This window comes from Drosophila tropicalis, unplaced genomic scaffold, assembly GCF_018151085.1.
Source record: "Drosophila tropicalis isolate 14030-0801.00 unplaced genomic scaffold, ASM1815108v1 contig_859, whole genome shotgun sequence".
NCBI lineage: Eukaryota > Metazoa > Arthropoda > Insecta > Diptera > Drosophilidae > Drosophila > Drosophila tropicalis.
This window is the reverse complement of record NW_027173353.1, coordinates 3,387,405-3,412,767: the sequence shown is the minus strand read 5'-3', so window position 1 is coordinate 3,412,767 and position 25,363 is coordinate 3,387,405. Positions and strand designations below refer to the sequence as shown.

General features: G+C 35.6%; 1 protein-coding gene and 1 non-coding gene across 2 annotated transcripts; both read left to right on the top strand.

The window, feature by feature from the left end:
* The first annotated feature begins 185 nt into the window (after positions 1–185).
* On the top strand, positions 186–21,553 carry wts (serine/threonine-protein kinase warts). The gene is given in 10 exon segments (XM_068296259.1): positions 186–380; positions 7,745–8,834; positions 15,941–17,383; positions 17,453–17,902; positions 17,904–18,456; positions 18,519–18,639; positions 18,706–18,821; positions 18,886–18,964; positions 19,027–19,222; positions 19,282–21,553. Coding segments are annotated over 9 exon segments (3,483 nt in total). The 5' UTR covers positions 186–380; positions 7,745–8,711; the 3' UTR covers positions 19,684–21,553.
* On the top strand, positions 14,831–14,913 carry TRNAL-CAG (transfer RNA leucine (anticodon CAG)). Its single transcript has one exon. It is a non-coding gene; the product is annotated as a tRNA-Leu (tRNA).
* Positions 21,554–25,363: the final 3,810 nt, after the last annotated feature.

Sequence of the window (25,363 nt, the reverse complement as noted above, 5' to 3'; positions counted from 1 at the left end):
AACAATTATTACAATTTTATTAACGGAACCCAACGCCCCAAGGTAAATTGGTAAATTCCCCAAGAATAAGTGAAAATTGTTCAATGTTATTGTGAGTGCAGCGAAACGTGTTCAAGCAAAGTGATCGAAATACTTGAGTCTTCTGTATCGGGAAAACTCACCAAAATGTATCGAATAACTCACCAAAAAAAAATTATTGTTTCGTTCGCTCGGTCGTGGAAAGAAAACTAAAAAAAAGAGTTCAAATAGGCAAAAATCTAATTGAATAAAATTCAACCACAAGCCAAATAAGTGCTAAAAGAAATGTGCGAAGAATAAGTGAATAATAAAATGAAAAAAGCGCAGCAAATCTGCGAAAATTGCCTTTGTTTTGTGTGCTGGTATGTGTATGCACATCTGGCTGCCTGTCAGTGTGTTTCTGTGTGTGTGTGTTTGTGTGCGTATGAGTATGTGTCTGTGCAAGTGAGACAAGAAATGGCAAATATTGTTAGATTTTCAAAATTGCCAAAAAGCAATAAAATACAACAAGAAAATGGAAAATGGTGCATAGAAAATACCAAAGCAAAGAAATTTGCAACCTCCAATTGCGTTCACCCCGACCCACCCCCTCTCACGGACTGTGTTTTCTAGTGCTGTGCATTCTTTTTGCTTCTCCCTCAAACTATTTAAGTGTGTTTGTTTGTGTGCGTGTGTGTGTGTGTGCGAGAGCGTGTGAGAGCAAGAGGATAGTGCCTGTGTATGTGAGTGAGTGAAAAATAGAGAGAGAGAGAGCGAGAAAGAAGATCGCTCGTGTTTTCATACAAAAATCGGATTAAATTCTTCAGCTGCTGCGGATGCGCGGATCTTTTGCGGATAACTAAGAGTGTTCTTGTTTCTTCTAATTTAATTACATTTTCCCCAAGGTCAAGTCTAACTTTTGGCTTCACTTTTCCCCATCTTACACTTCCCTTCCTTCTACTAAATTCCTGTGACCAATTCCAATTTTTTCTAGGCAAATGCCAACTGCAGCTAATTGGCGGTAATAATTCAGGTGTCAAAACTTGTCTCGTGGGCGTTTTTCCTCTACATACAATTCACATGCGGAATGGCATCAAGAACCTAACGAAAACTATGTGTTAAACAATAAATTACAGTAATCACTCGCTACACTTGCTAATTGCTTCAACTCAATTAATCATACAAAAATGTGCAGTAATTCTAATTATTCTATTTGATTTTTAAATGGATTAAAATTTTAATTATGTTGCGATTTATTTTCTCCTGCTAATAAGAAATATATTGTGCACTCATATAATCAGTCTTGTTGTTCCGTTTTTTGTGGATATATAATTATAAACAAATACGATAAAACTTAATTTCTTTGCTCTGGCTAAGTTATACTCATTAGAAATATTCAAAAACAATATTCAGATGATAATTATGTTACACTATAAAAAATTAATATCTTAACCCTTTGTGGGCCACCGTTCGACTGTTTTGTATGTTTTAAAAACTTCCATATTTATCTTAAAAGAAAGTAAATAGTAAGTTAGTTTGATTTGTTGACTTTTGGGATAAATTACTACGGATTTATATATAGATTTGAATTCCATTATTGACAAAAATTGAAATAGTTTGAGTTTTGAACAGATTTATCCTTGTAAATATTCATTGAAATTCACATCCTGGTAATAATTTAGAAATCTCTAAGTTTTTTAGTGTAGAATGAAATGAAATCTCTGCCTGCTCTTATATCCACTTTAAATTCGTTGTCAAATCGTTATTCTCAGCCAATTTTAATTCAACTAAACAAGTTAATACAATTCCATTAAAACTATTTAGTCAATGTTCACTGTAAGAATGAAGCAACAATGTATATCTCTAAGTTGTCTGTTGTTGTTTTTGTCGTTGATGCAACTGTGGGCAGCAGCAGCAGCAGCAAATGTGATTTACATACATATGAATCGAAAGACAAACACAAAGTAAATGCAAATGTAAATATGAAAAGATGCAAAATGTGGCACAAGTAACTGCAAAATAAGAGCGTTTTCTTGCCTTTGTTGTTGCTTGTTGCCTGCCTGTTCATTTGTAATTAGAGGCAGCGCCGCCGTCATCGTCATTTTGTCGTTCAGTGCACTTCAATGTCAGTGCGACAATAATTTCTCAGGCAAGTTTTATTTATGGAGGTCTCCCGTACAAATACATGCAAACATTATACAATCTATGTACATACATATGTACATTATATTTTATGTACTAGATTCTAGTTGGTGGAATCTATACACATCTGAGTTTCTTACCTTTATTCATATGGAAGTACATTAGGCATTTTGTTCTTTACATCCTTTTTATTTTTCTGAATTTATTCACCCTGTGAACATTGCTTTAGAAGGTCTCTCTATTGCCCTTGAGATAAAAATTGTCTAGCAAGGGGCGTCCCACCAAAATAGAACCTCCTTGATAAAATGTTCACATTTGAGATCAATTTCAGCCTCTTAAATCTAACTTTTGCTACCTTTTCTTAAAACATATTTCTGAGAGAAGTTATCACTCATCATTATCTGAGTATCCTTATACCAAACTTCGTAAGCAAAAGTATATTAATCTCTGAAGGGATGATCAAACATACTTAATGCCGTTTTTAGTTTTTCATTGGGATATTCAAAACAATCACAGACTTTGTTGCTGTTTCGTCCTAATGTTATCATATCTTACATTTTGTTTGTGGGTAAAATAAATGTTTCAAAATCCGTGAGCAGTTAGAAGAACTGTTTAATTGTTCGAAAGGCTTTGAACCGAGTAAAATTAATATGAATGACCCTCGTAAATGTTGCAATTGGTTGCCAAAAAAAAAATCCCCCCTCAAAAAAATTGAAAATGCTTGACCAACTTGTAATAAAGCCAACGCCGTTTCCCCTCTACCCTTTCCGCTCGTCCAACTCCTGGTCCTAAAAACATGAACGTGCAAAATTTTGCTTTTGCCTGGCTGTGTCTACTGCGGCTGCTGCTGCTGACGACAAACAACATTGACGACGACAACGGCAAATGGCGCGACGGCGTCATCGTCAGGCAACGTTGAAAATTGTTGAGATTCCATTCACATTCCAGCATGCAATTCGTAGTGGATTTCATATTGTTGTTGTTGTAGTGATCGTAGTGTTATTGGCGGTGGTGGTGGTGGTGTTGTTGTTGCTGCTGTTGCTACAGCAGCGCAGCCGAAAGGCAGCATGGAACAGGTGAGGCGATGATCATGGCGTTGATCGTGTGCATTCCAAAATACACACACACACAGCAGGGCAGTTGTTGTTGTTGTTGCTGCTGCTGCTGCATTAAAAAGTAAATGAACGATAAAAGCAAGAAAAAGGAAATATTTATGGCAAAATCTATTTGAACCAGTAAATACCCTTTCTTCCTTCCGATTCGGGGGTAGAGAATTTAGTTTTCTACAATTAAATATTGTATAAAGGAAATTTCTTTCTTTTTATTATGATATTTTACTTGATATTTTGTATCAAAAATGGAAACGTTGATTATTCGGCTTGAATATATAATGAAGTGGTTGAACTTTGCCCCTTAAAGTATGCAATAGCTTAGAAAGTATTCAGGACTTACAACAAATTGATAGCACATCGATTATGCCCTTTTTCAGGGGTCAACGGATCAAAATCCACTACTGAATGTGTGCAATAGCTAATCCTCTTGGCTTTCGTTTAGGGTATTCAAGCCAAAGTGGCTTAGGCCGGCCAAAAAGCAAAGCGATGCAATGGAAAACCGAACTAAAAACCGAACCGAGCCAAAGCAAAGGCAAGGCAAGTTTAAGCCTGCTTCTTATGGAGTGGCCCTCCCCCTTCCAATTGCCTTGCGCCACTGTCTTTTCAATGCTGCAACGTACGAAAAATGCAATTTAGCTCGTTTTTCTTGCTGTACCCCTTTCAAGCCTCCCAAACCTACCACCACCATCAGTCGCAGCACCACCCCACTAGCCCGACCTCTCCTTCACCTCCTTTTGCCGCTGCCTTGACTATATATGATTGTATATGTGCGTGTATCTCTGTGTGAGTGTGTATGTGTGTGCTTGCATTGAAAAAAGGGAAAACGAAACGAAAATGCAGAGAGTGGAGTAGAGCAAGAGCAAAAGCAACAGCAGCAGCAGCCGCCTCTCGCTTTGCTTTTGCGAATAAGTCGCCGAGGAATGCGCATTTTTGCAATAATAATCAGCAACTAATACTATTTTTATCTTCTGCCCAGCTATACATATACATACAGATAGTGATTGTGTGTGTGTGTGTGTGTGTGTCGCCATGCGAGTGTTTGCCCCCCTGCAGCGTGTTTAGTTCACTCACTCAGTCAGCCAGCCAGTCACTCACTCATTCATTCACTCACTCGCTCATTCGTTTGTTCTCTCTGACCACATAATTGCCTTCTGGTCTTTGGACCAACTAGCCAACCAGCCAACTAGTCAGCAAGCTAGCCAGCCCGTTGCTTAAAATACCCTTTCCTTTTAGTTTGGGTAATCTAAACTAAAGGGTTTTGTTGGCTATTATTTAACAATTATACAGTTGGTAATAGTAGTTGTTAATAGCTAAGTTTTTGGGGCAGATTGTTCTTAGGATCCACACAAAAATTGAACCCCAAACGCAGCTTTTCCTATCATTTTTGAGACCTTCAATAGTCCTAGGACCGCAAAGAAGAATATTTAGCTCATCAATCAAGAATAAATCTGAAATAATTTAAATAACGATAGTCTTTTGAACGCTTTAATGATTAAAATCATATTTCTGTATATAAATTTGAACTTAAAATCGTCTCGATGCATTGCCGGATCTAGAAAATGTTTTCGGAAAGGGTCCGATCTCCATGACCATTTTGAAGACTCACTTGTTTGTGGTATAAAAAATGAAAAGAATCAAAAACTGTTTGAAATATTGAGTACCCAGACCCCCTCGGACTCCTTTCCAGGATCGGTCCATGCCTTGATAAAAGATTTGCGAAGTTTTGATTGGAATCTGCTAAAATGACTTTATGTTATTTGTTGATTTTTATACATATATGTTTTATACAAATAATAGTTAAACTTCTTTTACAATCAGTTAAGAACCATTTCAATTGAAACTAAATGTTGGTTAAACCTCTAAAATGAATGAATTCCCTTTTTTGTTTATTGCTTTGAAAAAAATATATTTTGTTAGGCACATTTTTTTTATGGGACTTTTGCATAAAGCAGCCTCTAATTATTCTGTTGACAAAAGTTGAGTTTATGTATCTTGTTGTTATTGTCGGTATGCCAACATTAGCTATATATACTATATACTATATATAGATAACCCAAGATTGGGGGCATATATGTATGTATAGTAGATCTGGTCGTCGGTAAACACAAGCTCCACGCGCCAAATCTGAATGTCAACACAGAGAATGGCCCTGATGTACCCGTACCGCCCACCCCGCTTCCGTTCCTGCCATCGCCGCCCTCGCACCTTGTTAGGAAATTTTTCAAATTCCTCACATATTTTGCGGTATTTTTGCGCAAAACAGAAAAAGAAAACCATATTGTATAATAACTAATTAACAATACAAATAAAACGAAAAACTGAATACACAGTGCAACGGCACAGAGACAGCGGCAGTGCCAAGTTGTTTTGGTGCGGGGGAAGACGTTGAAATATTTTGATTTCGATGAGTTTAGCATGAGAGACGACGCTAGGCGAATTTTTAATTGTTCAATTGCGTATATAAAAGTTTTTTAGTTTTGCCTGAGACTTGAAAGACAGTCTGCCGACATTTGGTCGAGGTTAAGCTCAAAAGTTTAAATTGCGAAATACTTGTATTTAACTTGGCTTTGTTTATATACGAAAAATTCTTCAACTTACTCTCGCCATAAAGTTTCGTTTATTGTTGTTTAAGGAGAATTCTTGCATTTAGCATTAATTAAAAGATATTTTATAACTGCAATTAGAGCTTAAATTCGGTTATCATTAAGCAAAGAAATCTTAAAGTCAAAATATACAATATAAGATCACATATTTTTCAACGAATTAGAATGCCTTAATTAAAATGGGTTTCGAGTTGAAAACAAAATGATGTTCATTCCCAACTGATGATATATTGAGTTTTGCTACATGACTTCCTATATGTACATGTGCTTTGAATTTTCAAGTTTCCTTCCTCATTTGCACTTGGCACAGTTTTTGCGAAATTTTGTGTTTAGCCATTTTGTCGATATATAATTTGTTTACATACAAAAATCTTTGTATCCATCGCGTTGGTTATTTCATAGTCAGGTGCGCACGCCAAATGTCTGTACCCTCTCGCCCAACCCCCTTCCACACCTTTTGATATACCTTTGATGGTTCGTCATAAAAATAGTATGTGAGGTGATACATTTGATACCCTAGAACCATATACAGAGTATGAAAAGTAGTGTAAAGGACATTAATATTCCAATCCTGTCGTGTATTTAATTATTTAATTTCAATTTTAATTTATTTTATAAAATATTTCTATACTTTTCAAACGAAGTCATTAGTGTTTCAGAATTCATACTTGCTTATAGACTCAAATGTCATAATCTTGATTGTCTAAATCTCATTGAGGTTACTATTTCAGAGGGAAAGAGGTAGTCTTATTGAATATCCCATCTTTTTAGACTCCTTGACCCAATCCTTATTGCAAATCTATTTGTTTTTTAACAGTTGAATTCAACTTGATTGGGCCAAAACTAATAAAAATTTAACTTGAAATTGATTCCTTATATTGTAAATCTGTAACTGAACTAATTTATTGGACTTATTTGAGTGAGAATATTGAGAGAGATTAATATATAGACATCTTTTGGAGATGAGGAATCTGTTTTCTCTCCTCTCCTTTTGTTTTGGGGAAATAATTTTCTGGTGATATTCGCTAAATTTCAAAATGAACACGGTCAACGTGCAACGTGAATTTTGCTTTTACATCTGTATTTGTCTACCACATTTGAAAATCATGCCATATTCCTGATTCCAGGTGTGTGGCTCTTCTTCTTTTTGCTTGCTATCTATCTTTTGCCTCATTACGAACAATGAGTTTTCATTTTCCGCCATGAAACAGTAAAAATGTTAACCATCCGTTTGCCAGTGACTCACGTTCCTGGTATGTAAATGAGGAGACCGATCAACATTAATGTTTTGTGTAAATGAGTCTGTTTTCTGTGGTGTGAGTGTATTTGGGACGGAGAAGGGGTGGAGGTGGTTGAAAACGCACCAAAAAAAAAAACGCTACTGTAGCGTGTGACAATTTGTGAAAATACTCTGGCATTAGGAGTTCTATCTTAATCTTTGCTCATTTGTAGTATTAGTAGGAGATCCGATCTGAAGTACTTAAGAGAATGAATGCCATTCGACTGCTGGGACAGGGACCTGTAAATGAGGATGGGATCTCTTTTACCTCTCTGGAGTTGTTTTCTGTATAAAACCGCCAACGATTCATAAGTTGACCTGGACCTTTAAAGGATAGCCCTATTCTATGCCAAATCGAAAGTGTTTCACAAATATCTTAATGATTAATAACTAAACTGTTTGCTATTTTTGTTGCTTTATCAAAATGAGATATGGTAAGAGTATTAAAACTTCGTTGCAGTAAATTATAGACGAGTCGTCTGGTTCTGGGGGGGTTTTTTTTTGTGCGTTTGTGTGTGTGTGTTTATTTTTTGGGCTTTAGTATAAATTTGAGTTTATATTTTTTCTTTCTTTCTATTTTTGTCTATTTCTTTTTTTTCGTCTGTTTTCAGCAAGTTGGCGACCGAGTCGTAGATCGTGTGTGTATATGTATATACATACATATGTATATATCAATTGAAATTCCGTCAAGTCGCATGGTCACTAAAAAATCAAAATCCAAAAACCCAATATTTATATTCAAATATTCAAATTCATTCATCGAGTTCTGCGAACTATTTTGTGCTTAAGCAAGAGGAAAGAAAAGAAAAATCGAAAACAGAAATGAATTCCAAATAATGCAAATGATATGTGCCTTAAGTAAAGAATCTGTTTCTTTTCGCGAGTGATAAAAGCCTACAACAACAACAATAACAAAGATAACAACAACAAAAGAATCAAAAATCCAAACAAAAGCTGCTCGTTGTCGTCGTCGTCGTTGGAGCCTACACACACCCCGCACACACACACACACATACACACACGATGGCTGGCTGGAGCAATGCAAACACATTTATCTTTATTGAAAGCAACAATAAGAAGAATATCAGCAACAGCAACAATAAAACATCGTAAACCTTCACATAACCCACAAGACTTAAGTAGTTCATTATAAAATCCAACAACAGAGAGAGAGAGAGAAAAAACCTACAAAATATATTTATATAAATAAATAAATAAACAAATGTATACTATATAGATCATAATACAAATGCAAATGCAGAAAATGTGGCAGAAAAAGTGACAACCACCAAAAGAGTGTGTGAGAGAGAGAGAGAGAGAGAATATATATTTATTTAAATTAAATCGTTTGCTGCTGTTTTTCCATCGGCGTTGCTTATCAATCTTCCTCTCTGTGTGTGCGTTGTTGTTGCTGTTGTGTGTGTGTACCGTCTTGTTGTGCGAGTGTGTGCGTTCTTTGGATATATACATATATATCTATTCATTATATTTTTTTGTATGTATTGTGTGGTGATATGAGTGTGCAGAGGCGGCAACAGCAACATCAACAACAGCAGCAACAGCAGCAGCATCAGCATCATGCATCCAGCGGGCGAAAAAAGGGGCGGTCGCCCCAATGATAAATACACAGCGGAAGCTCTTGAGAGCATTAAACAGGATCTAACCCGTTTCGAAGTACAAAATAATCATAGAAATAATCAGGTGAGTTTCACAAAAAACTATTTAAACATTAATTATCCTCGTGTTTTATTCGATTTCAAATCTTAAATGCTTAAACTGCAAAGCTAAACCAATTAGGGCGACAGTTTAATTTGAAAGTAATTATAGAAACTTTTCAAAATGGTTTTAAATAATACTTGAGAATTCTATTCATGGCAAAGACTTCAATTATATTTGTGATTCTATAAGGAATATAAAGTTTTGAAAGCTCCTTGTGTTTAAGGACTTGTACTTGCCTTACTTACCAATTGGCACCTAATTGAAGGATCTTTAGTAAATGCTTTTGATACTTTGAAGGATAAGCACTTGAGTCTTTGGGACCGTAGAGAAAACTACGACAGTGGCAAAATGGAGCAAAGGAGTAGGGTTTAAATGGGCAGGATTCTGTCATTTTGTCCATAAAAAGTCATAAGGATTAGGAAAACGAATATGGAATAGGAAATGTAGACGGACTTCCTATTGTACCTTTAACCCTTAGTCGTTCCCTTGTTCTTCTAACTATACCATGCATGAATCTTTTAGGGTCCTCTGCTCTGATTACAACCTTATATTTCCTGTAATCTGCTCAGTGACTTCTATTACTATACTTATATCCTTTCCCATTTAGTTCATATATAGCTATAGTATTTGTTTCTATGACATTAAGAGGATATATTTAAATACATACATTTAAATTCTGCTTTCAAAAAAAGAAATAAGTAAAGAAAAAGTAACAAGTTTGTTAAAAAATTTAACTGAAAATTGTTCTGAGACTTCAAATTTTTTCTTCTCTATATTTTGCGAGCTCAACATTGCTTCAGACATTTCTTGTTCTATTTTTTAAATATTTTATTTCCAATCAAGAATCAATTTCACTTTTTATCAGGGAAACCATAAATTCCATAACTTGAAAACTAAAAAAAACAAATAATATTCAGCTGACTCATGAGAGTATAAAATGCATCAGAACAAATCTTTTCTAAGCAAGAATTTTGGCTTTTTGACCATTAAAAAAAAACTTATCACCGTTTTTTTTTTTTATGGTTTATACAAATGACCAAAACCAAAAACAGAAAAACATAAAAGAGCGACAGGCAATAAAAAAATTTACCACTTAACAAATGGGTAGAAAAAGCAGCAACAACACTAACAACAAACACAAAAAAAAGCCGCTATAGATATCGGCTACCTTCTGCCTATTTGTGGTCGATTATTTGTTGTCTGTCAATTTATGTGGGTGGATCCTGTCCCTCAACACTTGGCACGAGCCACAATAAAGACGTATTTTGCCGCATTTTCCCCATTGTCTCACAACTCACAATCAATGTGTGCGTGGTGTGTGTGTTTTGTTTAAACAAAACAAAAAAAACAACAGAGAGAAAAAACAACGAACTGATGTTTGTGCTAAATTTGAAATTTACATCCACAAAAAATAAACGCGAGCTTGAAATAAAATTAATGAACTGCCAAATGAAATGCAATTGACCTTCTCTTGTTGTTGTTGCTACTACTAAGGAGGAGCCTGCGGTGGTGGAGGTGGCGTATGAGCAATGTGGAACGTATGTGGAACGTACGTGGGTGTTTCGCTGATTTCGGGGTGGTGTTGCACATATTTAGACAATGTGTCTGTATCTGAGTATTTGAGTGTAAATATGCTTCAATCAGTAGCGAATTCATATGTTTGCAGTTAATGGGGCTTCAAAATATCGTTTTTACCTGCTTTTCTGTAGGTTTAGTAATGAAAATCCAAAACTTTATAACGAAGAATTAAACTTTGATTACCTTTAATGTTAAAATCATTTAATGGCAAGAAGAGTTTAATTTAAATATATTTTACCTTCTTTTAAAAACAAAAAGCCTTCTTAATAATTTAAATATTTAGTGGTGTGGAAAAGAAAGGAATTTGTCTATGATTCTGGTCAAATTTCGATATCCAAGACCGACTTTTCCTCAAAAATACTCGATTTTTAGATCCTAGGATCCAATTTTCCTTACCAAACTTATGATCTCGTTTACCCACTGAGTATAAATACATTTAAATTGAGTTTATAAGCTTTTTGCAGTGGTATTTGAAAGCATTTTTAATTATTTCGTAATAGACCTTTGTTATAAATATGTACAATGGCAGAAGAAACACCCAAAACAAACAAATAATCATCATAGATCCGTTCCTGTGCGTAGCTTTTCTTTTTTAATTTTGCCTTCCTCACCATTGACGTCACAGAAACACTAAAGAAAAATTTAAACATTCTTTCAATGACTAATGGCTCGATCGAGCAAATTGGTTAAGCAAAATTTCAGCACCATCACTATACAATTAGCCAAAAGCTCCACTGCTAGCCAGAATCATTTATTAACGACAATTGGCCAAAAGAAGCAAGAATGAAAGAAGAAACACCAACAGCAGCAGCAGCAGCAGCAAGAAAAACAAAAAAGAAAAGAAACTGCAATTCACGAGACCGCATCATAAAAACTTTTAAATATGTTCTGACGGGTCCATTAATTTAAAATTTTTACGGTCCAAACGGGCTACTGTTTTCTGGGCGATTGTAAATTATGATCAGCAGCATTCCAAAGTCAAATCGACCGAAGGAGGATAAGCCCGAGGCCGCTGTCGCTGCACAATCCTTAAGTTAAGCTCTTAAGTTTCATTTCTTTGGGCGTTCCTTAGATGTGTTGTGGTTTCATTTGCTGAGTGCCGAGTCTTGAGAATACCCTATAAGTATCTGATTTTAGTTATTTTTAGCTTAGATCTTTGGGAGGGAATACAGATTCGATGTATTGACATGTTCTCATGTTGTAATAGTTGCGACTAATTGTTATGACTAAACCATTTTCTATGATCTTCCCAATGCCATTGGCAAACTTTCGCCAGATGCCGATTTCCTGCAACCCCCTCTCTCCCCCTGTCACTGTCTGTCTGTCTCCTTGGTGTTGGCCTGGCTAATTGGTCATGCTGCGCACTAAATACCAAGCGGTCATAATCTGTTCATATATAGGAGTCACACCATAGAGTACAAGCCAAATATGTATGTATGTTTGAATATGTGATGGAGCAGAGAGGAGGCCCATGTCGAAAGCGATAAACGATAGCTAGATAAATAAATATAAATTTATGCATGAAGCCAGATTCAACACTTTTCAGCGATCATATTCACGCCCACTTGGTCGTCTCATTTTGCCGGCTAACCATTAAGTAACAAACAAAAAGACTGGCTGACTGACTGACTGAACGACCAGTCATTTGACAATGTTTAAATTATTAACCAGAGCCAAGACACAAACCTTCTGCCCTGGGGCAACGGCATCAACTTCTGTAGGTAACCAAATCAAGGCAAAAATATGCTAAAAAGAATTCATTAAAATAACAAACGATATTATAATAAATAAATTTACAATACCACAACGCCAACGCAGACAGCCGACAAACGCCAACAAAATGCTTGTTGGACCCATGAGAAGGCTCGCAGGAGGGAACTGTGTGAAGGAGTGGGTTAAGTGGAATTAAAAATATAAAATAAATTAAATAAATATATCTGAAATAAAAACAGCAAATCTCAAATAAATTAGTTAACGAAACAATGCCCCCTTCCATTCATTAATTCATTCATACATAAATAGAAACACGTAGACCAATGAATGACGTACATTCGTATGTAATTCGCAGTGGGAAAACCTTTTCAAATAAGTGTGCAAACAGTGGTAGCAAAAAGTATTCTGCCAGTTAGTTATATATACTTTGATCCTTGGTCAATTTTCAACAGTTCATTAGAAAGAAATTCCAAAATGGTCTAGAACTAATCTTTTCTGGAGAGACCTCGAGTCGAGATGCAAGATTTATTTAAAGTCAAAAACCTTTGCATGCAATTTTCATTGAATTAAAATTGGTTCTTAATAAAAAAAAAGGCGAACTATGAAGGTTTTTGTTTTAAATTTCAATCAATTTATTATATCACTTCAAAATCTTATTAGTTTCCCTATTGATTAAAAACTAAAATAGTCCTTAAGCTATTTTATTGCAATTCTCAGTCCGAATAACTTTCAAATCTGCTTCCGTAAGATCCTGGAAACAAAATAATTGATAACTAATAAAAGTTTTATGAAAGAGTTAAAAAAAAAACGTCTTAAATTAATCTTAATTTATCTCCAACCTTTTAACACGAAATACTTCTGTAGTTAACGCCATAAAAAACTTTGTAGTAAGTTTATTTAATTGACTATTTATTTAAAAATTTATTTTGGATATACAGGGAACGTTCCCTGAGGTCTCTTTTAGAAGATGGTTCCTTCAAAATATTCCAATCAACAAATTTAATATGTTTTTAAAAAGCCAAAAGATATCTTTATCGTTTAAACATTTCGTTAAATTGGGTCATATTATTTAGACAATTTGCTGAATATTAAATATAATTTTATTGAAAATTCGGTTTTATTTTTTATTTGTATGCATACTTTTCATATCTATTGTATTACGAAATATTTATGGCACATTTTATTGTTGAACAAAAAAATTAAACTCAAGCAAAGAAAATGGCAAAGAAATATTCCCTCCCTGGGGTGCAATTTTCAACTAATTTTCGCGTTGAGTTCAAAAAAAATACAAAACGCTCGCGTCTTGGCAATTTTTCGTGCGAAATATTTTTGAACCTGTCGCCTTCGCTTGTATTGGACGTGTGTAAAGCTATTTTCATAGGAATTTTCACCTAAATAAATACATATAGATATGTTCATATATGAATTTATATATCGATATATGTATGTATATATATCTATCTATATGTGTATATAATTGTATTTGTAGGCATTTGGTCAGCAAGACCCCCCTCAACCAATACAAACATATATCATTTTTCAGCAGCACCGAAAAAAGATTGTTTTATGCACACACACACCAAATATTGCCAGCAACAACAAAAATATGGAATGTTTGGCCCAAGTTATTTTACCCAATATGTATCTTTAGATATTTACACAGATATTTGCCAGTTGCCAAGAATTTTGATGTATTTTTTTGTCGTTAGCAAATAGACAAAAAGCAACAAAAAATTGCAAGCGTTAATAAATACCAAGAAAATTATGATTATGCCTTGCCACCACCTTTTGCAACACCTTCTCCTTACCTCTCACCACCTCCTGACTCTACACTCTATTGACAAACAAATTAGTTCAGGTTCAATAGCAAAATATATTGGTCAATGTAATGTCTTCGTGTGGGTTGACTTTGCCCCTGTTTAATTGTCAATTTTCGCTTAAATGGATTAACGAAAGTGTCTGAATGATTGGGATAAGCCACCAACAACTAAGCCAACCTCTTTTGTTTCTCTGTTGTGTAAATCCAATTTACTTTTATTCGCAAATTTAGCAATGCAAATTGACTTCGGGGGGTCAGGCTAGTTTGGTTTGGTTTGGCCATGATGCTTCTGGGGTTACGTCTGTCTGTCTGCTTCTCTGCTAATTTAGTGCATCCATCGGCTTTTGCTAATTTGGCGTAAATTGGTTTGCTTGTAAGACAAGCGAAAGAACAACAAAAAACGAAACGAAAGACAGACCAACTGCCGCCTGACTGATTCTTGGATGATGATGCAGGTGGTGGTGGGGGGCAGGTTCCATTGATGAACTTAGCTTGAGCGACTTTACATTAAGATTCACCAGATTCTTAAGCAATTCTGTTAGATACAAGTAAATTAAGTTAGTCTTTTCAGGAGTGTTTATATTATTATATCGCTTTTCGAGAAGAACTTTTCTTTTATTTGATCAGGATTATATACAGATTGCAAATGCATTAATAACCAAGCAGAGAAATAGAAAATATATAATTTATTCAATTAAATTATAGTTAAACCAATTAACAACAAAAACTAAATATAATGAATTCCCCTTTATCAATAAATATAACAAAGAAATTATTGAGTCTTCATAGATTGTTTATTACGAGGTCTCACTGTATTTAAATTTTCAGACAATTGTTTAAATTTTTCAAAATTGTCTGCGTAGATACAGTCAGGATGGCCGAGTGGTCTAAGGCGCTGCGTTCAGGTCGCAGTCTACTCTGTAGGCGTGGGTTCGAATCCCACTTCTGACAAATTTTTTTTTTTTTTAACTTTTAATAATTGAGAAAATACAAAATTTCAATATTTTTTTAAAACTTCTCGTATTTACAAAGAGAAATAAAGAGTATTTAAAGGGCAGATTCAGTCTATTCTATGCTTAGAGGCAACTCAATGTCAGTCAAGAGCCCAGTCGTGATGGAAAAGGGGAGGAAGTGGACAGAGAGAGAGAGGGAGGGAGAGAAGTCATTGGGAGGATCAGTCACAAAAGAGGCAAACAAACAGTGGCAAAGACAGCGGCGGCTGCGGCTATAGATTGAACGAATGTGCAGCATCAAAAGAACGCGTAAAACGGGTAGCACCAGCCGCACAGCATGTGCAAGAAGAAGAGCAAGAACAAGAATAAAGCGACACAAATATCCACAACAAAAACAAGAAAAAAAAAAAACATGACGAAGGTTACCCTTGCTTAAATGCTCCCCATCATCCTCACTCTCACTCACTGACTCTGCTCACTTGCTTATTTGCTCACTATTATTTGTCTCTCCTCTCCCCACTCTCTCTCTCTCTCTCTCTCTGACACTCTCTTTGATAGTGAGTGCAGCAGCAGGCAGCACATCTGGCCAAGGAGTAGGAGTGCTGGAAGGGGGCAGATCGTCTTCCTTTTGGGAGCTCTCTCTTCCGCTCTCCCTCTCCCGCTCTCTAAGGAATTTCACGATTGATGGCCAAAGAATTTTATTGCCCATTGCTTTTTGGCCGGCGCGTTTCTTTTGGGCTTTTGTTTTAGCCTGTGGTTCGCCTCTTTTTTGTTGTTGTTGTTTTTATTTTGTATGCGCGTATCTTTTGTTTAGTTTTTAATATACATACACACACACACACACACGCAGAGATAGTGAGAGAGGCACACACATATATACGATGAGAATTTTTCATAGAACGCAAGAATGTTGTCCCGGCCAGAGGCGTAGAGCGGATCACAAGATCGTGGGGTGAGGGATCGGAGGTTTTTTGGATATTGCATTGTCATATTAACATCGTCTTCTCTCTTTCTATTCTTTGCAGAATTACACACCTCTGCGATACACCGCCACCAATGGACGCAATGATGCACTTGCTCCAGAATATCATCATGCGAAACCGCCGATGGAACCACCACCATCGGCCTCTCCATCGCCAGATGTTAGTGTTCCGCCACCGCCCAACATTGTAGGCATTCAGCCAGTGGTTGGCGTGGGCGTAGGCGTAGGGGTGGGAGTGGGAGTGGCTCTGCCAACCAACGGACATGTGCCAAAGATGATAAACGCTCTGATACCGCCCAAGCTAATACGCAAGCCGAGCATAGAGCGCGACACTACGACCCATTACCTACGCTGCAGCCCAGCCCTGGACTCTGGGGCCGGAAGTTCGCGTTCGGATAGCCCCCATTCGCACTCCCATCAGCCGGTTGGCAGTAGGGCCAGCACCGGCCAATACTCGCCCTCGCCCAGCAGTTTCAGTGATGCCACCCCGCCAGCTCCACCGCCACGGAATCCGACGGCTGGCAACTCGGCAACGCCCCCACCGCCCAGCAGTCAGGCATACAAGAGACGCTCACCGGCACTGACAAGACCGCCAGCGTTGACGCCAAGCGGTGGTACACGAGGCACGTCACCGGTGATTCCTCAAAATGGTCAAGGGCCTGGCCTCAAGACCCAACAGCAGCAGCAGCAACAACAACAACAGCAGCAGCAGCAACAGCAACTGGCCCATCAGATGAAGGCTCTCAATTTGTATCCAGGTGGTGGAAGCGGAGCTGTTGTCGAGCCCCCACCACCATATCTCATCAATACGGTGGGTGGGGTGGCAGCAGCACCTCCACCACCCAGTTACACCGCCTCCATGCAATCGCGACAATCGCCCACACAATCCCAGCAATCGGATTATCGCAAGTCACCCAGCAGTGGCATCTATTCGGCCACATCGGCGGGCTCACCCAGTCCCATAACGGTCAGCAATAGCAGCGGAATATTGCCAGCCACGGGAGTGGCATCGGTGACCAGACCGCAACCACGAGTCTATCAAGCACGCACCCAACAGCCGATCATCATGCAGAGCGTGAAGAGCACGCAGGTGCAGAAGCCGGTGCTGCAAACAGCTGTGGCTCCCCAATCGCCTGTGAGTGCCTCGGCTAGCAATTCTCCGGTACATGTGCTCGCAGCTCCACCCTCCTATCCGCAGAAATCACCGGCTGTGGTCCAGCAGCAGCAACAAGCGGCGGCCGCCGCCCAGCAGCATTCACCACTCCTCGGACCCACTGCATCAGTGGGTGGTGTTGTTGGTGTGGTGGTTACAGCGGTTAAGCCGCCGACACCCACCACTCCGCCTCTGATAGCCAGTGCTCTCAATGGTACGGTGGTCAGTAAACCGGCATGCATGGAACCGCCCTCATATGCCAAGAGTATGCAGGCCAAGGCAGCAACTGCACAGCAGCAGCAGGTACAGCAACAACAACAACAGCTGCAACAGGTTAGCACGAACATTAAAGGAATGTCAGAGGGGAAATATTTAATCACTTCATAATATTTTTTTCGACAGGTGCAACACCAGCAGCAGCAACAACAACAGTTGCAGGCGCTGCGAGCGCTTCAAGCTCAGGCACAGCAGCAACATCAACAGCAACAACAACAGCAGCAGCAGCAGCAGCAACAACAACAACAGCAGCAGCAGCATCAGAAGGCAAGCAATGGTAACTCTGTGAGACAATTACCACCGCCACCGCCGTATCAAAGTAGTCGGGTGACTACTCCGGATATATCCTCTAACAATAACAACAACAACAATAATATAGGAGCACCAGAGATCAAGCCCAGCAACAATAACAACAACATACAGATCACAAATAGCAATTTGGCCACAACACCGCCAATACCACCTGCCAAATACACAAACACTGGCAATGGCAATGGCAACAGCTCAGGCGGCAGTAACGGCTCCTCCATAGCATCATCATCCGGCGGAGCCAAAGCCACATCAGCGGCTGCTTGTAAAAAAAATCAAACATGCCTCTCCCATCCCTGAACGCAAACAGATCTCCAAGGAGAAGGAGGAGGAACGCAAAGAGATACGCATACGTCAATATTCACCACAGGCATTTAAATTCTTTATGGAACAGCACATTGAGAATGTCATCAAGTCATATCGCCAGCGAACCTATCGCAAAAATCAACTGGAGAAGGAGATGAGCAAGGTGGGACTATCCGATGCGACACAAATCGAAATGCGTAAAATGTTGAATCAAAAGGAGAGCAACTACATCCGTTTGAAGCGGGCCAAAATGGATAAGAGTATGTTTGATAAAATCAAACCGATTGGTGTCGGTGCCTTCGGTGAGGTGACGCTGGTTAAGAAAATCGACACCTCCAATCATTTGTATGCCATGAAGACGCTGCGCAAGGCCGATGTCCTCAAACGCAATCAGGTGGCGCATGTTAAAGCCGAACGTGATATCTTGGCTGAGGCCGACAATAATTGGGTCGTCAAGCTCTATTATAGTTTTCAGGATAAGGATAATTTATATTTTGTGATGGACTACATACCCGGTAAGTGGACAATTGATTTCCAAATCTCAAAGCGAACTCACTCTTTATCTCTCTTGCTTTAGGTGGCGATCTGATGTCACTGCTAATCAAATTGGGCATCTTTGAGGAACCGCTGGCACGTTTCTACATAGCCGAAGTCACCTGTGCTGTGGACAGTGTGCACAAAATGGGCTTCATTCACAGGTAAAATGATTCGCAATGATTCCAGTCACCATTAAAGTTACTTCAATTCTTATTGATTACCAACAGAGACATCAAGCCTGATAATATACTCATCGATAGGGACGGACATATAAAACTCACCGATTTTGGTCTATGTACAGGATTTCGATGGACACATAACTCCAAATACTATCAGGAAAATGGTAAATGTATAGTTAAATTTGCTCCTAAACACTATTTAGACTGTTTTGTTGCTTCTTTGAATAGGTAATCATTCCCGCCAGGATTCCATGGAACCTTGGGAGGATTTCTCTGAAAATGGTTCAAGGCCAACTGTATTAGAAAGGTATGATGAAATTATAAAAATTTAAATGGCAAGCAATTCAATTAATTCCTTCTTTTGTCCAGACGACGTATGCGTGATCATCAAAGAGTTCTGGCCCACTCACTGGTCGGTACACCTAACTATATAGCCCCCGAGGTTCTAGAGCGTAGCGGTTATACACAATTGTGTGACTACTGGAGTGTTGGTGTTATTCTCTACGAAATGCTTGTGGGTCAACCGCCATTTTTGGCCAATAGTCCATTGGAAACGCAACAGAAGGTTACATAATTGAAATGATTAAGATTTGAAGATTAGATTCACTAATGATTTTATTGTAGGTCATTGAATGGGAGAAAACGTTACACATACCGCCGCAAGCTCAACTTTCCCCGGAGGCCACCGATCTGATAAGACGACTGTGTGCCGCTTCTGATAAACGTCTGGGCAAGAGTGTCGAAGAGGTCAAGGCCCATGATTTCTTTAGAGGCATCGATTTCGCCGACATGCGCAAACAGAAGGCACCGTATATACCAGAAATTAAACATCCCACCGATACATCCAATTTTGATCCTGTGGATCCAGATAAACTACGCTCCAATGATTCCAATGTGAGCAGCGGCGATGATTTCGATCTGAATGATAGGCAATTCCATGGATTTTTCGAATTTACATTTAGAAGATTTTTCGATGATAGACATCATCCGGACATGACGGACGATCAGGCGCCGGTCTACGTCTGAGTTAAGCCGTCATCTCATTGAATTAATAATTTGTTAGTCAAATAGTCACAAAACAACAAAAAACAACTATGAAACTGCAAAATTTTTAGAAAAGGGGCAACTGTTAAAGCTACGAAATTTTGCAAATTAGCAGAATTTTTTTATTATGTTTGAAAATCGGAAATTTTTTTAAACTAAATTTAGGGTTTTCGGGTTATCGAAAATATCCCAGAAGCCCTTTATAGATATTTTTACTATTAACAAAATTATAACAGGAATATAAAGAAATGAAAGAACTATAAAAATATAGATATATATATATATATATATAATAAAATGCCTCAGTGCATGAACTGAATAAATTTAAAGCAAACTAAACAAATGAGTCATATTTTTTGATGCACTATAATATTGCATATTATACAACATACTAAATACAAAATAGTAATATTTGATAAATTGCAAAATCATATATATATATCTATATGTATATGTATATCATGTAATGTTCTATCTGTATTGTATAAGAACTTGTGTAACCAATTGAACCAATTTCTGGTGCTCAACGAAAACAAAATGAAATATGCTATACCTAAATGCCTTAAACACGAAATCAAAAGAACACTATGCTAGATTACTAGGACTAGACTACAAACAAACAAAACAAGCAAAAACAACAACAATAAGAAGAAGAGAAGCGAATTTAACTAAGCCTAAAGATTTATATATTTTCACACACCAACTGGACCAATTTGACCAAGTCCTAGATTTGGCTGATGGACAACTATATCAGCAGGCTGGATAGTTGGTTCATTATAGCCCGCCCACATTCACACAAACACCACCCACCCACCACCATTTACATTTTTAACTTCTTTTGATTCAATATGAAACGTTTTACACACGTTTGCTTGATATCTGATAAATAATGAATTTGTGCAGGATTCAAACTATAGATTGCACTTTGATCGCACCAAGTTAGCGATATAAGCGGGTCTTATAAGCCTACTCTATTTAGAATGAAAACAACCACAACCCTCCCTCCTTCGCACCCCATCTTTGTCCCTATACTAAATGTTAAAGCCCGCGGGCGCACTAGCAGATGAACCATTATGATCCTCTAACTGCTCATGGCACTAAACATTCTTGTGCGCGCCTCCCAAGCAAGAACAAACTAAGAGATACCTACTAAATATATATGTATAGACCTAAACATACATATTATAGATATCTGTATTTACATAATTTTAATGTGTAACTATCTAAGCAATGTTAGATAAAACTTGTTGAATGCCAAATGAAATTGTTTTTATAAAAAAGTAAAAAAAGAATTCAACATAAATTCTCTAAAGAAAAACACAAAACAAAAAAACAGAAAACGAAATGATTATTATAAATCAAGTTCTATAATTTAATTAAATATAATTTTATACATTATCTATATATATATATATATAAATGTACACATATAATATGCAAGATATATGTATGCAATACAATTTTTTATTATTTATATGCTAAAGTGTTAAATTTTAAGAATGTTTTTTAGTTTATAAACTGCTAACCATAGTTTAGTTTAATTTTTAATGTATATGAACTATATCAAATTTGTTTAACTGTAAGTTCGTTGGAAATTGCTAAAAAAAAAAAAAAAAGAAAAGAAAGTAAAAACTAATGTACGTTAGTTTATTATTATTATTATTATATTTTTTTTTTGTATTCAAATTCAATTAGCGTTTGAGTTTCGTTTTTTTGTGTGCGTGTAATCGAGAGCAAATGAAAAGCTAATTTAAACAATAGCAACAACAACAGCAACAAAACCCTATGTGTGCCTTTGCCAATTAATTTACTATAACAAATTAATAAATGAAAAAGATATATTTAAACAAAAGTTTATATTTTTTTTGGAGTAAACATAAATATTTATTTTATTCAATTACAAATCATTAGACAGAAATTTTATAAAGTTTAAATTTGAATTTAGCTGAGTTGATCTTGTTAGTACTTTTAAAATTTTGCCTTCTTTCTTGATTCATGATAGACTACCTCAATACACTAACCATACATAGTGCTCAAATGTTTCTGAAAAAATTGAATTGGAATATTTCAAAAAAAATTTTCAGAATAAGCTTAACTTAATTTATAAAGAGATTATGTGTGACTTAGTCCAACGCTTTTAGAGCTACAAGAGAACATTTTCCTAGGTTTAGGCTTAACTATGTTAAAACTAACTAAGCCCAATTTTGTCGAATAGTTATCACATCTCACCATATCATAGGTAACAAAGGTATTTCATTACAACTTTTCTTACTGGCCTGTTATCTCTTTCAAATTTTGTCGTCTTCTGATTTAAGTCTCTTTGAGTCTCGCTTTGAAGACAAATTTCTTGGATTCAAATCGTTTACCTTTTAGTCAATCATTAGTAATTGTCAATCCTTTGCATTTGAATAATAGATTTTTCTTTTATTCTTCTACATATTGACAACAATAAATATGGCTAAAATAATGTGTACTCGATTGTTGTTAACTTATTAAACATAAAGTAGCATCAGAAATGGAATCTATTAGATTTTAAATATATGTCGCAATTTATGTAAAAATTTATGTCAGTTGCCAGGACTAGAATCATTATTCTTGTCAGGGGTTGCACTTGAAACTAAAACTAAATACGGTCGAGTCTCGATAGTTCTAATTGGTAAGGAAACAGCGTTTTATATATATTTTAGTGGTTTTCGATTTACCGCGTTATACTTATTATTGACGAAGTTTTTCAAGTGACCAACAGTTGCTTACCTTATCGAGACTTGACTGTATATTAATATATTCAATTTATACCTAAATTATTAAAAAGTTCGTCAATCCTGTGTCAGTAGACAGACACGATTAGCATTAAGTTGTGTAGTTGAAGCAAAAAACCAATATTAACAAAAATTTAAGTAAAAAAATTCTTTAAAATATCTTAAAACTAAAATTCCAAACGATTTGCAAAGGCGTTAACTGTTTTTATATGTAGTAAAATTTTCCATTGGACTTAAATTCATTTTTAAAAAGGATTGTTAGTCAAGCTAACTAATCAAGTTTTTCTTTCAAAAGCCAAACAAAAAATGCAAATGGCTATCAAAGTATTTAAATAAATTTTAGATTCATTAAGTTCTAATTTATATAATTCTTGGATTATTTGATGTAGACAATATCTGCATCTATATCTGTAAATTAGAATGATTTCTTTCAATTAGTATTCAAATCTTGTAAGCTAAATCTTTTTACATTTTATTCGAATCTTTGATGTGATTTTAAAATATGCTAAATTCCGATTGAACTGAGAAATAAGTTTTAAAATTCTCGAAACCACTTTAATGTTGTGATTGGCAATAGTACGTTCTGAAAAAGGAAAATGATAAACAAAATTCGCAAAAACCTTTCATTATGCTAGTTTTCGACTGATTTTCATTCACATTAAAACCCCGAAAACTTATATTTTAATTTCCTGATTGCTACAGGACACTCAAAAGCTTTTTTATATTTCTTGATCCTTTAACTGAAAGAAAACCTTGTTCATATGATAAACCAAACTCAATTAAAGTAGAATGAAACTTACAAAATCCAAGATGAAAATCTTGATCCTTTAACTGATCCTTGTATTAACATATATCCTTGCTGCAAAATCAATGAAAACTTTAATCGATTTCCAATTTAAAATTGCATTTTCAATCCAAGTAAATTATAACCAAAATTCCAACCCAAAAGAAAAACTCACTGACATTTAATTAAATTTTAATAATTTGTTTTTTGTTTTTTTATTATTTTCACTTTGTAAATTTAATAATTATAATAATTTGTTGTAAATTTATCAAGACAAAATTGTTTATCTTTTTGCTTCGTTTGTTTTTTTTTTTTTTTTTTGTTTTTTTCTTTTTCCCTTTTTTTTTTTTTGGTTTTTTGATTAAAATACATTTATGCATAGTATTTGAAATATATAAGTTACTTATTTTTTTTTTTTTCGCTTGTTTGTTTTACTGAATTGTTTTATTTCTGGATGTAACTGTACTGTGTAATAGCAAATAACATTTGATGCCGTTTTTCATTTTATTTTCAACTTAAACACGCAACTTAAAATAAAAAACGAAATTAAAAAACAAATAATACACATAGAGAAAAAAGAGGATAAAAAATCAAGGGGAAAAGTTTTGTACACAATTTTCTCACACTTATTTACATTTTGTTTGTTTTTTTTTGAAAAGGTGAGGTGAATAACTTTAACAGAGGGTTTTTGGTGGGCGTGGCAAGGATTATGGCGAGGGGGAAACGTAAATTTATAACATAAAAAAACGTAGTTACAACTAATTTTTTAAGCTAAATAACTAACAAGTGTAGGTGTGTGTGAGTGTGTGTGTGTGTATCTCATATAAGGCCCTAGAGTGCAAATATTCATGCTGGCAACATCATCATCATCATCATTGTTACATCATTCAGCATACATCATTCATCATCTTCATCACAATCAAAAATATTTGCCCTTAAAAATAAGTTGTATCTTTATAGTATTTAAGTTAACATTTTCTGTTTGCTTATGTGTGTGTGTGTATTTAAGGGGTGTGTGTGTATTAACTAGGCTAAGTATTTAAATATTAAATTTATGCTAAACTTGTGTGTGTGTGTGTGTGCTGGCTTTAATTCGTTTCTCGCATTATTTAATTGTAATTTAACAAATTTGCGCAATTTTTTTTGGATTCTCTAGCTTTTTTTTTTCCTTTCGAAAATAATTTACAGAAAAATATACACATATGTATATGTGTATGTAAGTATGTGTAAACACATATACAATATCGGGTACAAATATAAAAATTAGTTAAGTAATAAATGCATTTTTCTCTTTTTTTTTGTTGTTGTTGTTTTTTGTTGGAAAAGCAAGATAATTTTCGTTTTGTTAAGGGGGGAAGAAAAATATTGAAATCAATTTTCGTTGTACGGGAAACCTTTTTTCTCTGTTTGATTTTGTTTAAACTTTTCATTCGTTGTGAATTAAATGAAATTATGATTTTTTTTAATGCAGAAATTGAATTGAATATTATATGTATATATATTTATAAATTTATTGTCGTTAGTTATTAATTGTGTGTCGGGATTAATTTGCTTATTGAATTTTGCTAATAAATTTCTTCTTCTTTTTTTGTTTTGAGTTTTTTTAATTTACGTTTATGCAAGACTTTTCCAAAAGTTGTAAGTTTTTTAACCTTTTTTTTTTGTTTTTCTCATTTTCTTTTTTACTTAATTGTTTAATTAATATTTGTTTAAATTGTTAAATCTTGTTTTTCTTTTTGTTTTTGTTTTGTTTGCCTAAAACTACACACAGTTAAATGTTAAATAATTTTTAATAAGGCCAAATCAAGTTTTTGTTTTTATGTATTTTACTTTAACTTTATGTTGTATGTATATTAAATTAATATTTGAATTTTTAATTTTAATTTCTTTTTTTTTTTTTTGTGTTTCGTTTGTTTAGTTTTGTGCACTAAGTAGTTAAGCTTTACATTTACAAACATTTTAGTTATAGTTTAAAGTGCCGAAGTAGCCAAAGGTTTAAATGCTGAAGGAGCAGCAAAGGATTATGGGAAGAGGGGGAAAGACGAGGAGGAGGAGGATAGTTGGCACCTTCATTTTGTTTATAGCAACTTTAGCAAAATATGGAATGATCGTATAGGTT